Raw genomic sequence first — 18,645 nt, forward strand, 5'->3', positions numbered from 1 at the left:
GAACTGGAAAGCTGGAAAACAATGTTACCTTAAACTATCATGGACACTAAATGAAAAGCTTTTGCTTGTAATAACAACCCAGATAACTTTGAAATCCAAAGAGCACCGTTTTCAGTTGCTATACCAGATTGGAAATTGAGCTGGGGAAAAAAAAATAATAACAATGCTTCCAGATCCTACACAGGAGGATCTCCTATTAGCATGCAAAAGATGCATAAGGAGAACAATTGTGTTACTAAGATGAATGCCAGAGTCACATGAAATTCTTAAGAGCAATCTTAAAGCTTTGATGTTGACTTTCCTGAGTCAACATTCAAGAATGGAGAAACAAGCACTCTCATGTTTAACAACTCAAATTGTGTTTTGATAGCCACTAACAGTGAGATAGATGAAGCTGCAGAAGCACCAGAAACTTTCAGTTTAGGAGGGAAAAGAAGAAAAGGGCTGCAGCTCTGCAGTGGTTGGAGCAGAGAGGTGAAATAATCACAATTCACCAAGTTAATTTGACTTATTACTTCGGGGTTTCCTGGACAACACCATTTGGAGGTGGGGAAAAGGATACATTGTCGTTTCATGGAGAGATATTACAGAGAAGCGGCATTCCCATAAAAGCAGAAGGAGCTGCAGCCCTCCCTTCCCATCATCACTGTCTAATGTCATATACATGCCCCATCGGTGGCTGCACTCACTTACAAACACCAGCTCCAAACCCTTGGTTTTCTTGGCATCTGTTATATTCATATAGGGAGTCACACTGCAAATCTATTTTTCATGCTTCTGTCTGGAAGTCAGTAAAAATCCAGATTCAGATCGCAGGCAGTGAGAAGTCCACAACCATTTATTACTGCAACTTTCATGAAAAAGTAAAGAATGTGTTTTTCAAGTAATTTAAAACTTTCAGATAAAGAAATATTTATTGAGGGAAGCTAGCTACTGTTTGTAACATGGCACTGTTACAGAACATGTATCTGATGTTTTGGCATCATGTCTGGAGTATCGTGTGCAGTTCTGGGCTCCCCAGTAAAAGACAGGTATGAAAATACTGGAGCTAGTCCAGCAAAAGGTTGGGAGGATGACTAAGGAATTGGAGCATCTGTAATATAAGGAGCAACTGAGAGAATTAGGATTGTTTAGACTAGAGAAGAGAAGGCTCAGGGGAATCTTATCCCAGTGTGTATAAGTACTTCATTGGAAGGAGTAAGAAGATGAACCCAGACTCTTCCCAGTGGTGCTAAAGGAAAGGACAACATGCACAAACTGAAATACAGGAAATTCTACTTACACACAAGATAAAATGTTTTTACCATAGGAGTGATTCAGCACTGGAAGAGGTAGTCCAAAAAGGCTGTGGAGTCACCATCCTCCAAGATATTCAGGAACAACATCCTAAGCAACCTGCTTTAGTTGACTCCTGAATGGACTGGACAATTTCCAGGGGTCCTTTTCAACCTCAACCAGTCTGTGATTCTATATATAAAAAGAAATAGATTTTTTCCAATTATTTGTCCAGTAACTACTGAACGTTCAGTAGTTAATTTACCTGGACAACTACTCTCTCATCAGCATGTGTCCTTATAAGAATTCAGAGAACTACCATTAAAAAAATTGGTCTTTTTGCCCGGTTTTAACAAAGCAGCAAGAAAAAGCAGAAGGCACGTCGCAAGAAAAAAAGAATTTCAATGACAAAGCATGCAAAGAAAGAATTATACTTGGGTTTTGTTACACTGCAGTAAAGAAATAACATATTGACCTTGAATTTTCATATTTTCCCATTTATTTTATACAGAGAACACATGATATAAACCAATAAATTATAACAGATAAGCAAGCCGAAACCATTCTTTTGTTAACGTTTTCAGTTTGTTCTGAAAATCTGTACTTTTTGGGCCACGTAAGATGGCTGATTTAACATAGTGCCATTTCCAGTAAAGTGCAAAATGTTATTAGATACCAAAATTTTGAATATTTTAAGCACTTACCTCATTTTTGCAGTTGAATGTAAAGCCCAAACCTATTTTTTGGTTACCCATGCAGATGGACTCACTTTAAATAAAATAAACTTCTCCCACTATTTTCAGAAGTATTAAACCATCTTCTCTTACTTAAAACACAAATTATGACAGTGCAAGTAAGGATGTCTTACTCTGCTTCCACCTTGAAGCTGTTCACATGAAAGAAGTGTAAACAGATCACAATAAATAGAAGACCATAATATCATCATCAGTGAAAGACTAACACATCCCAAAAGATATAAAGATAAAAAACCAAAAGGTGTTTTAAAATTGCAGGATTTTTCAGATTACTGAGGAATAATCTATAACAAAATCTGGAAATGATTCAATATCATTGCTCTCAGTCTTCATAATGCAATATGGCATACACCGCACGGAACAATGGATGAGTTCGTTAACCCTTAAAGACATATGAACATACTATAATCTTTGCAAAGGCAAAACCGATAGTATTACTCCTGTTTGGAAGCAATTGCTCCCATCATCTGCAGTATAGTAATTTTAAACCAAACCAGAATACCAGTGGCTCAGCCACCAAGCCCTCCCAGCCCAGTCATGCAGCACACACACACGACCTGACACAGGGAAGCTGTAGTGAGAGATCTGCTAGAGGATTTTCTCAGCCCTTCCACAGCAAAAGCAGGCTCTGTTTTTCTTCTGCCTCCGAGGACAATAAGAAAGGATATTCTGAAGCACTGCAGGTAACTGCAGCAAGAATGACCAGAGTCAGTGATGTACAGGGTTGGATATGAGCTCTTGGAGGAGGAGGTATGTATAGGCTGCCCTTATCATACATTCATGGCTAACATACTGAAAATTCAGTAAATCAGGTAATATGCACCCTACAGTGAGATTTGAGTGAAATGCTACTTCAAGACCTTTATCTGAAGGAAACAACGCACACTAGTCATTACTCTACTAGTCTACACATCTACTAAAAAACCCAAACACAACAAACCACAAAAAACAACAAAAACACCAAACCAAAACAGAAAGCACAACTACTAGCAGAATAAAGCAGAATAAAACAAAGCCCTACCTATGTACAGGTAACTAAGCTAATGTTAATCTGCATGGCTGACTGTCAGTCACAGCTTATGTTGCAAGGACAGCAGTCCATATGCAAAACAGACTCCCTCACCCTGCCTGCCTCAAGACAAAAACCTCTACTGAAGCAAAACAGGGACACCTAAGCAGGACATACATGAGCTACCTGTGAGGTCACGCACCATTCAGTTCATCTGCCTTTTAAAGAACAGGTATAATACACAGAGAAGACTATAAGCCACCAATATTTTGCAGCTCTAAAAGAAATGAAAAGTAGAAGAAGATGGTGATGCTTTTCACAAAGGTGTTGTAAAACAGGCACTGTGGGAAAGTGCTTTTAACTCAGGGACAGTATTTGCACCTCTCCCACACTTCCCCCCAAAGAAGTATTAATTATTTGTGTACAAATCAACTGTGAGTAGTTACTTGGCTGGAAGTTTCTGACTGGAAGTGGGAAGACTTTCCAGAACTTTGTCCAATGTGAGTAATGGGAAAAGAAGCATTATTTCATTTCCAGAGGAAACTGGCAAAAATCTGCAAAATTTTAATGACAGTGCTCAACCAAATCATTGTTTTTCTATGATGCATTCATACATATACATGGCAGCAACCAATTCCTCAGAATTCTGAAGCTTTAATAAAAATGCTGCCACCCAAAACTAACTTCTGCCACCCTAAGGTTTACTTTTATTTCTACTGAAGTCCATGGTAAAATCTGAATGCAACAGAGTGAAGTTCATGCCTCACTACTTTTGTTCTCTGTATCACCATCAGTAGTGCATAGATTGTGTGAAGTTCAAATTTTAGCACAAAGATAAGTATTTTCACTGTGGTACTGTTTTTATTTGAAAACTGAATTTATATATGCTCTATTTAGCTCACGGTTGCACAATACACATTACTATCAGGAGCTGAGTATTGCATAAAAGGAATGAAGAATCTGACATGAGTGTTTATAAAAAACAAATAGGTAGCATAAATTGACAGTATGCTTCCCTCTGTCAAGCCTCTTGACATTAACAAGCAATGCTTTATAGGTACACTAGTTATTCTTTTCATTGTGTTACACAATACAATTACTAACTCTTCATAGCTCTGGTTACAAATCAAATGTGAAGCAAACTTATCTTGTCATATATCAGCATTTAAAATGTTCCTGACAACCTTCACACAGGGGGATTTTTTTTAAGATTCACAGGTACCTTTCAGCTCTATTAGCTTTATTGATGCTACTGGCATAAGAATTTTATCTTAATACATTCGCACTTTTTTGTTGTGTATAAATGTATAAACACTTCATAGACCACAAGAAATAAAAGGAAAGGAAAATTATGATTCAGTTACATGCAATGACTATTTATGGCCCTGTTAGGACCCCTGGGCAGACCACAGTAAAGGTGCTGTGCAGTGCTTCTCTTACATAATGAATCACACTCTGCACTTACAATAAACATCCAGGTACAGTTCATGATTGATTGCATTTTTCACTAAGGAGTGCAATAAGAAATCAGAAAAAAAGTTTGCTGCTGCACAGATTAGCAAGTTTTTAAATGGGCAATGCCATTAGTCCCATAACACCTTGGTGCTGATGCCTGAACTGGACCACAACCCCAGCTACAGCAATAAATATTAAAAAAAAGCTTCAGTACCTCCCGCATCTCACTGACCAGACCTGTATATACAGAGAGTATATCCGTCCACAGAAGCAGGACTGTAAGAGGAACACTGTTAAGAGGGCCAGCATCCAGAATCCATATGTAAGGACATCTGCATTTACTGGATTTCTAACAGTAGGAACATATAGGCTCAAACACCTCTTCCTTCAACTGTCACTATCTAGCAAAAGGAGCAGTGAGACCTTAGTATCTGGAGAAAGCCCAAAAGGAGAAGAGGAAGAGATAAGCAAGAGAAGAAGGAACAAATTGAAATGTTTTGCTATTGTTCTACCTACCTTTAGATTTCTACTCAGTATATTCTATATCTATGCTATAATACCTCCCCCCCTCACCTTCATGCAGCAATATGAACTCAAAACATTTTTTGTATTGATGTTTGTACTGCTGCCTGCACATCAGAGATACTGATACGAGATCGATTGTTGCTCCTCTAATCCTCTTGGTGGATAAAAACTGCAGCTTCCTAGTTTCTGTATTAACAGGCAAGAACCTGAAGTGCCTTCCTGCCATCTGGATCGTTGTTAGCTGAACACAAAAAACAGAAACAGAATGGAAAACATCAGTGTTAAAATTGTAATATGCTTCTGCATATTCCGGCCTGATCCAGAAATGAAGACCACAGAATACATGACCACTTAAAAGAATGATGACCAGCCTGGTTATGGAATCAGGTCATCTACCCCATAACAAACTCTGTCATGGTGTTTGAGAGGAGGAGGGTTGGCATCTAGTTCTTCCATCACCACTTAGAAAACATTATTTGTTAAGTCATGTCATGCCCAAATTTTATAGATCACATCTTTACGGAAAATAAACACATCAGTTAGATGAGGGAGGATTATTCACTCATTCTGTCAGCAAGACATTTTTGGAGGATTTAAAGCAGAGGAGGTAGAGTCAGGAAGACTGGAAATTTACTGATGCATGTGCAATGCTTATGAGGGCTTCTGTCTCCTGCACCTCCATTTTGGATTATTCTAAACATTGGCAATAGCTACACAGCTGCTTCCTTTTGATAAATTGTTGAAGCGTATTTAGCCAATTAAAAGCTATGCAAATGTTTCACACATAACTTCCAGGAATTTGTTCTGCATGAGGAATTTTTATTATGACAAAAAGTATTTATCAAATGATTTAGTTAAGTATTTCCTTAATGTAAACAAGTGCAAGGCTACAGAAATGCGCAACATTATCATAAAATGTGAAAGCAGCAAAGTCTTAAAAATTATAGTATCATTATTAAGATGATACAGATCTCTGTGCCCTGCTGTCCACAGGTGTGCATGCACACTCCCTACAATCCCTTCTGAAGTCGTCAGAGAATTACAGCTACATCATGTAATTTACATTCAAAATAGTTTATTCAGCACTCATATTCTAGCTTCCAGCAGTGTTCATCACCTCATTATTTGGGTACCAGACAGATAAGTATCATCTGCCAAGAAAAACTTCATAATAACTATCTTTCTAGACAGACTCCAGAGAAAAAGGTCTTTTATCCAACCCTCTGGAGGAGAACCAAGTTTAAGCTTCACCAACTGAATTCTGAAATAGCCTGGACTAAAGGAATAGTCAGTGTTACTCAATCCTCTGGCATCCCTTTGATTTTTCTTTGGAATATTCATCAAGTAATACCCACTCAATCCACTTTAAATCCTTTAATTTCTTCCAGCACAAAAACACATCCCACTGTTGCTACACATCCACGTGGTGTTTACTTTTTAGCATGGTGACAAAAGCAGCCAAGTCTCTCCTAAATTAACTGTACCCTAGAGAAGACTAGCCATACATCATCTCAGACTCTGAGCTTAGCACCACTCCATCCTAATATGTCTCCCAGTCACTCCCTTCCTCCATCCTTAGTCTTGTGTGGTTAACTTCGCCTAAGTAGAACAGAGCAATAAAAAAGGGACAAAAAAAGGGACTGATGTTCCACTTCTGAGACAGTAACTCCTAACACATACTTGTAATCCACATGATTTAGTCATGTGTTTTTACAGAAAATTGGTAAGCTTCATGGTTTCTGCATCTGGATTTACCACCCCATCCTCACGCCACTCCTCCCTTCCCCCCGCCTTTAAAAACAAAAAATGTTAAAGCATCAATTACAAAAAGCTTTGGAACAAAGGGCAGATGCAAATACATTAATGCAAGTAAACTATAACAAGCTAAATGTAGTAAAACGTACAAGGCTTGTACAGCCATACATGGAACAGTTCACTTTTGAAGCAATGAAATTACCTTTCAATTTGAAAGTACTCTGAATATAAAAACTTACAAAAGAAGACTGTAAAACACTAGGAGAGGCCATCCAGTCTATCCCAATACCTAAAGCGTTACATTAAGTATAATCTAATAAATAATTAAATAGTTTATATTTAAGGGACAAATAGGTAGACAAATAGAAAAGTGTTCTACAAATGCTGTATTTTCAATATCAGAACTAAATATTATTGTACCTGCACACAAAAAAGCCCTCACACCCTACCACTGTAGCACAATTTAAGTCTTTTTTTACATACGAGTAATAAAAAGAATGAAAGAAAGATTTTTTTCAGAATACTATATTCCTAATCAATAAAAAGGAATAAAAAAGGAATGAATGTCAGAAAAGGAAGGTTGTAGCAAGCACAACAGTTGGACTGCAGCCAGCAATTGCCCAGTGGAAAAAAAAGAGTAGCCAAAACATTTCCAGAATAGAATTTGTAGTGAAAATGGAAAGTGGGAACTTAAATTCTCTACTACATCACTTTGGCTGGTCCTACAGTTAAGGAAGCACGAAGGAAGCACAGATACACTACAGACCAACTTCCTTGGTCTGCTTTAATGAAAGATCCGACAATGTTTTCTAACATCTACAAACAACCTATGAAAGAGACTGCTTATTAGCTTATAACATCATCAATCCACTTCACATAAAAAGGTACATGTTGTAGATGCATCAATAGCTCTTGTACAGATTTAGTCCATTCTACAAAAGGCAGACAACTGAAGGCACTCAGATGGCAAACTTCTGTGGACTCTTCAAAATAAATGTCATACAAAGTGTATTTACCACATAATAATAATACTGCAAGAAAGCAAGATATGCAACCCTTGCTTGTCAGAGTATCACAGCTACCACCTTTGTAAGAAAGCTATACAGAAAAGCATTACTCAAAAGCTCACGTGTGGTTACAAACAAGATTTAACTATCCTTTTTACAAAAATACTTTTTCTCAGAACAGACGTTCTTCCTCTAAAACCTTTTTACATTTCCCTCTACTCGAGAAAAGGAGTTCCACACAAGCCATTTCCCCATCAAGCAGAGGTATATCCAGCTCTCTTTCACAGATGCAGTCAACCAGAACAGACAAGTTTGCTTAGATAAAACATGCACAGCAAATGATGACATACGACCTCCACCTACAGTGATCTTGTTTGCTCACTAGAGGAAAGCTAGGACTTACTATGTGCAGAAAATGATTTACATTCATGGGACAGATCACAGTACATTCTCTACAGGTCCTGAAAATGTGCTTCTGCAGCAACAGAAGCCACTTTGCTCTCAGTCTCTAAAACATTGAAATATGTGCCCTACAAACAATGTTTATTTCCACTTCAAAACATCTCAAAAAATTACAAACCACAGACAGCAGCACGTTAAGGAAAAGAAAAACTACAGATATATTTTTAAAAAAGGAGAAATCTGGAACTGTGGTTGAGAAAGAGATCGTAACAGCTGTGATTAGTGAACCGTGCGTTTATACATCTTTCAACATCACAGGAACCACTGGGTGAATTTCAGTCTGCCTCAGTTGGCAGAAGTCTGTTGCGTTAAACTTGTTGACAATGTTGTTTAAAAAGAAAACTAGTATTTGACGGCAAAAAAAAACCCAGTGTGTCATAAATGTCAAATGCAGGATTATAGAGCAAAGCACAGATATTCTGGACTTGAATTTCGGTGCATAATCCAACCATCTGTCGACCAGTTGTGCAGCAAAATCAAGATAACGTGGAAATCTCCAAAAGGACAGCCAAATTCTCTTCCTTCAGCTACAGCATTTCCCCGTTTATGAACACGCCCGCGGTAATCGCACTCTGCCTGCAGATTAACCTAGGGGAGATGACACTCGCCACCGGCAAAAGGAAGATTGCAAAGGCAATCCTGCCAGATAGGCAAGATAAACAGGGCGCTCTGCTCCCGCTGAAGCAGCCTGCAGAGGCAGAAGCGGACTTCGCCGCGCCGGTACGGTCGAGCCGGGCAGGGACCGGGGGCTCCAGGATTCCCCAGCCCTCAGCGGCCGAGAGATCCGAGGCAGGCTGCTGCCCGGCGGGGAATACGGGGCTGCACCGTGCGGCCGAAAACTTAAACCCGCTGGAGCGGGGAGCGGAGCCGCTCCTGACGCCTCTCCCACCGTCGGGACGCCGGCCCGGCGCAGCCCCGTATCGGGCAGGGCTGCGGGTCCCGCAGCTCCCCCACACACCCTCCTGGCCCAGCGGGGACCCCGCAGGAGAGGCAGCCCGGCCTCCCGGGGAACAAAAAACAAACACAAAAAACACTCCGCGGGGTGCGCCGAGCCGGGAAGTCCCCGGGAAAAGCTGCCTCGCAGCCGAGGGGCGCACGGCCAGCCAAGGGGGCGCACCGCACCCGGGACACGGGTCTCCAGCTGCGCTGCCCCGTCGCGTTCCGGATCGCCGGGCGGCCGCAGAGGGGCACAGCTGCCCGCCCCGGGGCACGGCTGGGGCCGCCCCGCGCCCGGCCTGGACACCAGTTGCTCGACCCGCGGTGAAGAAGTGGTGAAAAGAGCCCGGGGACGGCAGCGGAGCCCTGAGTGCGCGGGGCCCCCGACCCACGGGCGAGAGGTGCTCGTCCCCCACGGGGCAGACCGGGGGTCCGCCCGCGCAGCCCTCTGCTTCTCACCTCCTTAAGTTCCTTGGCCACGTCTTTCAGGTCCCCCAGGACTAATTCCAGATCTTCCACGATGATCTTGATCTGCTCCTTCACCTTGGCTTTGGAGGCTGCCGGCGGCCCCTCGGACGGCGACGAGGAGGAGGATGCGGTCCCCTTGGACTGGGCGGACATCCTTCGGGGCAGCCCGGCGCGGCCAGGGGGGCACGTAGGTCAGGTTAGCGCGGCGGCCGCCGGCCGCCCGACCCCGTCCCTCCGGCTCCCCTAGCTGCCGCAGCCGCTGCCGCCGCCGCCGCCTGCCCGCCCGCGCATCCCGCGCCGGGGGCGCCGAGCCGCGCCGCGCTCCGCCGGGCGGCCGCGCTGTGCAGCTGCCATCGGCTCCCGGGAGCGGCGCGGGGGCCCGGCTGCAGCCTGCCGTGCGCCGCGCCTGCGCCTCGCCCCGCCCGCTCCGGCTCCGGCTCCGGCTCCGGCTCCGGCTCCGGCTCCAGCCAGGCAGAGGGGCCGGGGGAGGAGCACCCGCCGCCCACTGCATCGCCCCCGCCCGCGCGCCCCGGGTGGCGGGGGAGGCAGGGCGACTGCTCCGGAAGAGTCGCTGTGCCCCCGGTGCCTGGCCGGGGGCCCGCGGGGGCGAGGTAGCGGCGCTGCAGCATCCCGGGGCCCCCGCCCTGGTCCCCGGGCACGGGGGCTGGTGAAACCAGCACCGCCGGAGGAAATATTTACTCGCCAGAACAACCCCCAGGAAAGGGGGCACTTTTTCGTGGCAGGCTCATGGCAAAATCCCTGTCGAAGGAGACAACAGCAGTGCTCGTTTCTGGTGAAAAGGTCGTAACTGGGAGGTGACACGCACACCTCTGCACTGCAAAGTAACAGTTCTGGCCGCGCTGGGGTGCACCACGCTCCCTGGGGACTTTGCTGCTGTGGGAAGGGTGGTGCCTTGTGAATGCCACCGAGCCGATAAAAGACACTTGCGTGCCTGCCCGCCACCATGTACTGAGCAAACACAGGGGGATCGGTAGACAGACCCTGTTCTGGCTGGGAAGTAACTGCTGTGCATCTCATCAGACAACGCATGTTAGCCAGAGTAGCTTCTATGAATCTGGTACCCGGCTCTTTGAGGTGGAGGCCAGCACTGCTTTTCAACACAGACTTCCCCTAGAGTTACTCAGAGATCGATCTGTGAGGCCAAAGAGATTGCTAGGTACCACTCACCTCTGGTGGTGTTCCGTCTCACTGCAAAAAGGTGGCACGTTCAGGTAAAAGGAATTGGTCTAGTTATTTCTGTCACCCCACTAGGTATGAACAGCAAAGAGAGGGCACGCAGCCAAGCCCCACTTCGAGGATCACCCTGTAGAGCTGCAACTTTGATGCTGCAAATGCTGCTCAGAGTTTTGGCAGCCTGAGATGTTTTAACCTAGCTAAAGCAGGAGGGGAAAAGCAGAAACCTTGCCCAGAGCGATGTGTCTGCGCATGGTAACAATCTCAGCTGGTGACGAACAGTGCATCTCTGGGAAGGCTGTGGGACTGGGGTACACACAGACAGGGGCTGAGACCACCTTTTACTGGCATGGGTTTGGTGTAACTACCTTTCTACATATGAGTGCTATAAAGTGTTTGGCTGAAATCATTTGCTAGTGGGCATATATTGTAATATTTTTTTCCTTCAATTATTTCACAGACCTTTTAAACAACTTCAAGGAGGCCATGTTCAAGAAGAGCCCATGTCTTTCCTCTTGGCTTTCCTCAAGTCTCATGGTAGATTTTTTTCAGGTTACCAAAGCAAAAGCTGTTCCAACACTGACTTTTAAAAGCATTCCTGCTGGTTATTTTTACTTAACTGTTTCTGTATGAGCAACAACATCATATGATTTCTGAATCTAGCTAAGTAATAGTCTGAATTTCCACACTGCAGTCAACACTAAATTAGGAAGAAAGCAACCCACAAGTTTTTAAGTTTCAATTAATATGTTCAAATACTATTCCTCAAAGGCATTGTATGAATACAAAAAAAACCAAAACCAAAACCAAAACCAAAACCCCACATTTATAAGAAGTTATCAGTGAAATTATCCATGCAGAAACCAGCACATATCTAGTTCATAATGAGTGAAAAAACTGTGTTTTCTGACAGAAGTTTACTGTATAATAGTATACTGTACATACCTGTACATAACATGACTCCTTAGGTAAGGGACAGTTTCTACCACATTTCTGTAGAAATCATCAACATTGTCACAAAATTACTACCAAATTTTCTATAGACACTCTAAATTTTGTCTAGCCTATGTGAGCATTCATAATTAGACATATTTTTCCTACACAACTGCTTACTTTTTTATTGTCTCTGTATAAAGCCTTGGCACCTCTCACTGCTAATATTTTTACCTTAAGACGACAATATTAATCCCTGTTCTGTCTCATCAATGAGTTTTAAGTCATGACAAGACTTTACCCGTAATCCTTTGGTTATCCATTTTCCTCAAACCTGTGACCATGTTTGGAGATTTCCCAAACTTTTGAAGATATAAATAATGTCTACTTCAATAATCCCTCTATTTTTGTAGTGACATTCTTGTAAGAGCTGTGCAGGAGTATATTATATATATACATATACATATATATATATATATATATATATATATATATATATATAATTTAGCAACTGATCTTTTGTATGCATCCTAGTATCTGATGCTTATACTTGAAAAAAAAAAGACAGCTCTTCAAAGTCCTGAGTGAAGTTCATTGTCCTGTTGGTCTTCAAAGCAGTTTTATGCTATTAAAAAAAGTGGTATACCTTGCCAAGCCATGTCTCAGTTAACTAATAGATAGTGTCCCATAGAAAAGTTATCTACTAGTTCTATTTCTTCTGCTTCTCTCTCTGCAAGTAAACGTTATTTATCAGTGTGTTATCAGTTTATTCTTTTTGAAGTCTTTCTGTCCACACCTTCACCAAACCTGAAGTGGCTAATCAGGGAAAAGAGTAACTCCTTACTGGAAGTCTGACCTCTGTAGGCCATTCAGATGATGCAAAGCATGCACAAGAAGTCCCCCCCAGAAATCTTGGAGGAGAAAGTTACTTCGAAAGTAACAGCTTAAGATCTTCAAAATGCATCTCACTGATCATCCACTAACACTTTTTTAATCCAGAAAAAAAAAGCACCCAAACAAAAACAAAACACACATTAAATGAATCCTCAGTGAAGTAATTGTGGCACTCAACCATACAATTGCCAGCAGTGATCTTATTAAAGCTCACAAGTTGAGTAAGGCTTGGCCTGATCAGTAATTGGAAAGCACATCATCTCTCAGGAAAACCTCTCAAGATGCTGCAAAATTTTGGTTTTGTGATTCAGTAGATGGCACCTTTCCTTCTGCAAAAAAATATCCTATATCTCACCCCAGTGTTACAAATAGCATGAACTGAACACACACACAAAGCGGTGATTTTATCATGCTGTTTTATTTATGCTATTTATTTTATATGTGGAGGCACAAAGAGTTGGAAACTGTTCAGGAAATCATGAGTAATTGTAAAATATACAAGAATCACAGTAATAATTTTTCATGAGAATCAGCCAGATCAGTCATAACAGAAATAAAGAAATGTAATCACTTTTAAATTTAATTACTGCTCTCTTATTAAAAAAGAACCAAAAATAATACAAAAAAAAAGCCCCAGATGCTTACCTACTTGAGAGGGGCTGATATAGTACCATAATAATTTCATGATTATTCTTGTATGAGCATAGAAAACAAGTGAGCACTTTATAAATTGTATATGTAGAACTTTGTGCATACTTTGTACATATAGGTACATAACACTTTCCCCAAGTCATTGGTATTTCAGATAGATTAATTAAAAATTAATTTCCTATTGACTGTTGAAAGTATTTTGTTTGGGAATTGTGATATTTTATCAAAGATAAAAGTTTAACAAAGTCTTCTTAGGTCAAATAAAACATTTTTAACTGGAATGTTTGGATTTATTCTAAATATCTTCAAACTTTCCAAGCAACACTGAAGAATTTACAAAGCAAAAAGATACCTAGCTGAGCTAATTTGGGGAATGATAAAACAAAACCTTAATGTATTTTCTATCCCTCTTTTGAATTTGTCCCTGAAGGAAATAATCCACATACAAGGCAGGGAAGCACTGAAACAGTAAACCTGTCTTTGTCATCCCAAATAAAATTGGGGAAGAAAGCTTAATTAAATTGCTGTAGACTTGCATATAAGACACGTGCTAATTAAAGTATTCATTAAAATCTTCAGAATTAATCATGAGTTAAATTAAAACAATGGGTTAAGCTACAGTACAATGCCACTAATTTACATTCCAGACAATTGTTAAACACAGGTTTTATCATAGAAACATCTCATAGAATCATAGAATGACTTGGGTTGGAAGGGACCTTAAAGATCATCTAGTTCCAGTCCCCTGCCATGGGCAGGGACATCCTTCCACAAGACCAGGTTGCTCAAAGCCCCATCCAGCCTGGCCTTGAACACTGCCAGGGATGGGGCATCCATAATTTCTTTTCTCTTCTCTTCTCTGTCCTAAAAGAACAGTGGTCTAATCTCTTTCCTAAATGCTCCTATATTTAATGAATATGGTGTTCTTTTCTTAGTTATTAAACAATTCTTTAACAATTAGGCTGAGGAAGTCACACTGGCTGTTTGTGCTCCAAACTATAGAGTTGTAATTCATTTGTATAGAGGCTGAAAAACTCTTCAGTTAAAGGAAAACATTAAAAGCACTTTCTGAAGTGTGGTATAATTAAATGTCATTATGTTATTTCATTTCTTTAAAAACAGCAAGTTATTCCCTTGAAAAGAAACTCAGGATGTCACAAATTAAACAACACACTTCTGAATTAAGTTGGCTCATTTCCAAACAGTAACTAGCAAACATAACAGATGTCAAGATTAAGGCAAAATCACCATTTGCACCAAGTTCTTGTCTTACTTCTCCAACATTTTTCTTCTTGATATTGATTTAAAACCAGAAATATATGTATAGGATAAAACTAGTCATATCATGCTTTCAGTCAAGTGCACAATCCACACATATTTCTTGTAAGGATTTACATATTGGTAAAGATGGTACAGGGCTGATTATTTGTAAAGCACAACTGTAAGTGTGGAGCTAAGATTTTAAGAAACTGAACAGACAGCTTAGAGTACATTATCCTCCCTCCTTTAAAAGTAAAATTAGAGCAGAGTTTTATGGAATCCAAGTCTATTTTCATTGCATGTTGTTTGTGATGTGTGTAATCAGGGTGGCAATAAAAGTTACCTTTCTTTTCTGGCAAATCCTTTGTTGAGTGACAGTGTGTAAAAAAATTACTCAGTTATTTTGGCCTCACTTTAAAAATATCTGCAATAATTTCTCTATTAAATAAGAATAAAATTACTCCCATGTATAACTCACGTTCAATTCCATCAATCTGCTCAGAATGGAATGTCACAGTAGTTAACACAGTTCAAAGAAAAATCTGTATAATGTCTCTGTATTAGAATGCCAGCTCCCAAGATTTATTACTGCTTCAATGGAAATAAGAAATACTACCTAGCTGGAAGATAAACTTGCTGAAACCAAGTCCTCTTTGAACCACTTGTATTCCAGCAGGCTTCATTGGTGAGCTGTAAAACAACCATAGCAAATGAACTATCCTCCATCTGGGATATTCCCTAGGCACTAAATTGCAGTGGACTTTTTTCTGTCAAATTTTAACTAGTGGTATTTCTCCAAAAATGTCAAAAGCTCTGTAAAGTACACAAGAGAAAGAATTTAAGTGATTTATTTTCTGCAAACTAGTTCCTCAGTACCTAGATAAAGAAATGGAGCATCTTACTAAAAAATAAGAGTACCAGTTTTTTCTGTGACTTGTTTTAATTCAACAAATACTCTGTTTTCAGTGTAAAATTCAACATAGTACAGGCTATGGATTCAGTAAGAGGATAATAAAACCAAATTCAATCAGAATACAACTACCTAAAGGTGATGTGATATTAGGAACTTTGTCCAATCTATGTGAACTTTGTCCATTCATATTATGCAATGGCTTCTAACATTTTGTAAATAATTCTCTGTGCAATGCTTTGTGTTGGCAATGACCTGCTAGATAGGCAAGCCAAAAAAACCAAAACAAAACAAAGCAAAACCCCCTCTTATTTTAATGTGGGAGAATAAGAAAGCAACTATATGCATACACATCCTTGAAAGATGCAGAAATGCATTTGCTCTCACAGTAAATATTCAGTTCAATGTCCACTCTTGGTGGAAAGAATTAAAAAAAATGGCTGTCAATACAAGTAATTGAGACATATGCAATCAGAATAATACATATGACAGACAATAAATAGGAAATGGGTCAGGGAAGGAATGAACATGATTATAGTATGCTTACTGCATCTCTCCTGCAAATACCCATCAAAATGGTTTTAAAGTATAGGAATAATGAATACATTTTTTTCTCTTGAATATTCTATATAATTGCTCAGAAAGTTTCTTTTTTCTAGTAGAAGTAGTTTCTACTAAAGTAGAAGTTTCTTTTTTTTCATTTCAAAATTGAAATGCAAACAGGTGGTAAGACTGAAAGGAGAACAGTGGCTGAATATGTTTCTGCAGTAAACCTGAAGCAGTAGTTTATATTAGTCATTTCTTATGCTTATTTTTCAAACTCAGTTACTGGAAGTTATATGCTTAATCTAATTCTACCAAGATTGGGTTTTTGTTTGTTGGTTAACTGTCAGCTAACAAATTGGTGCCTAAGGAGCTGTTGCTTGGTGTCAGTTGCAAAGTATTTCCTGTGGAGGAATATCCCTTTACCGCTGGCATTTACTTCGGTAGTACATTATTGCAAACATCTGGAGCACACAAGCACTGTCTGGATTCTTTCCTAAAACACCTCAATCAGAACAATCCGAGCAAAAGAAATGCCAGATTAAATGAGTAACCCAGACATGGAAAATTACTAGAGTACAGTAGCAAGAATGCAAAGGTAAAAATTGCAGTTCTTTCAACTACAGGCCTACAGTGGATTTTTTCAGCCTCTATCTCAAAGCCCACTCCAGCTACAGCAATTAAAAAATGATTTTTTCTGTGTCATACACTGTAAAGCAAAGGTGAACATTCACACGTTCAAGGCTTTGGTTTTAGCCTGATGAATTATCTATTGACAGACAATGAATCTCTGCCACTTTCTCCCCTACTCCCCAGATTCAAATTATGTTAAAAGCCGTGATACAAACTAAGAGTAAGAAGCCAGAAACATAAATAGGAAAGATCCATTACTCACTGCTGAACATATGACTGGACTGTGTGAGTGCCAAGTAGTCCCTTGAGGTACTGTCTGTTCTCCAAGTGGTGGCATGAGAACATGCTGGTTATGTCCACACCTCGCTGAACTGGGCCCATAATGTTACAGACCCAAGCACCCAGGGGCACCAGCCAGCATCTTCCAAACTATAGGAAAATGTTCCCGTATTCCACTCCTAAATGCAGATAATTACAATTAAGATTATGTGATCTTTCCTTTATTCAGTGTTAACAGATTATTATGTAATGTTAATGTCATCTTTTATAAATTTGTACATTAATTCATTTCCACTATTCTTTTTTAATTTTAAACAGTATTTTCTATTAAACAAATTTATTTGCAGATTTACACAATCAATGTACCTGGAATCAATCTCATTGTTTCTAGCAGTCTCTCAGGACCTGTGACTTCTCTTTAAAATGTCAATTGCACAGTCATACATACTGGCATGTACATTTTGTTGAATGCTTCTTTGATAAGTAATGTCAGCTATTTTCAAGGAAGTAATATTTTCAGTGGCCATCTGAATGTCTCATCCACCAGTCACTCAAACAAAGTGGCTGTTCTTGCTTACCTCAGCTTTGTATTTGTTCCGGAGAATGTGCAATTCTCTGCAGCTGTGCTGGGAAGACTCACAACTCCCCATCTCCTTAGGTAAGAACTATTACTTATCAAAATCTTCAGAATCAAGTGCATGCCATTTGCTTCCTTGATAATTACTACCGGTCCGTTTTTAGCTACTGGTTGAGAAAAAGGAGCTCTAGAGCCTATGCACTCTGGACTGTAATCCCAGCTGAAAAGTACAAAACCAACACAGTGATAGAGCTTTAACTTTTTCATGACCTTGAATATCTTTCTTTCAAAACAGTAGAATACTTTCTGATCCTTCTAGCAAGCATAAGGAAAAATCAGTAGCACTCAGGTGACAGAAAAAGGCCATTTTACCTTACTTTTATGATTTATATTTTTTTCTTGAACAGGATATAATGTTGCAAAAGCTTGGGATAGGAAGGTAATCCAGACCAGACTGAATATTTCCATTCAAATACAGGCTCGTTGTTTGACAAGCCAAGCCATTAAACACTTGATTAGTAGGTAACATGTAGAGAGAAAACAAGACCAGTTTTTTCAGAAAAGGTTTTGGTGGGTTTTTTGTTTGTTTTTTTTCAGAAAAAAAACCCAACTTTCAGAAAAGCTGCCAAAATTAAACTTATAGCTAATATGCTTGACTTATATTACCTGAAGGCCTGACCTACAGACTACAAGCTCACTTTAAAAAGTGAGACAGTTTGATCCAAACATCTGTAAAATGATTGTGACACCTGCTCAGCATGTCCAATGTGTTCTTTTAGCAGAAAGATATAATTTCTGTCGAAGAAAGTCAGCTCACAAGAAGAATCTATTTTAGTTTTGCTGGGGTGTGCTCTGTTTTTATGCTACTGTCATTTGGTTCTGCAGTAATTCAATACCAGGCGCAGGTTACTGGGCTAAAAGTACCTTATTTCTTAACCAATACACACATGCTTCTGTTCCTGAGGTCTCAATTCATACTCAAGTCAGTTTAGTACTATATTGCTTAATATTTCTATCTAGCCAATAATATAACTAAATGACATTTGGTACAGGTGCAAAGTACCCTATTTAGTAAATTGCCTTATAAATCTCCTATATTGATATTCTTTTTAGCATTGAAAAAT

At 40.2% G+C, this 18,645-nt stretch overlaps 1 protein-coding gene across 1 annotated transcript in view; it reads right to left on the reverse strand.

Annotated features, from left to right (window-relative positions):
• PRR16 (proline rich 16) overlaps positions 1-12,226 on the reverse strand; it is a 164,653-nt gene extending 152,427 nt beyond the window's left edge. Inside the window, exon 1 of the mRNA XM_080370923.1 lies at positions 9,639-12,226. Coding sequence (XP_080227049.1) covers positions 9,639-9,800 — 162 coding nt within the window. The 5' untranslated portion in view covers positions 9,801-12,226. The remainder of the gene's footprint in view (positions 1-9,638) is intronic.
• Positions 12,227-18,645: the final 6,419 nt, after the last annotated feature.

Source organism: Falco punctatus (assembly GCF_963210335.1).
Source record: "Falco punctatus genome assembly, chromosome: Z".
Taxonomy (NCBI): Eukaryota; Metazoa; Chordata; class Aves; order Falconiformes; family Falconidae; genus Falco; species Falco punctatus.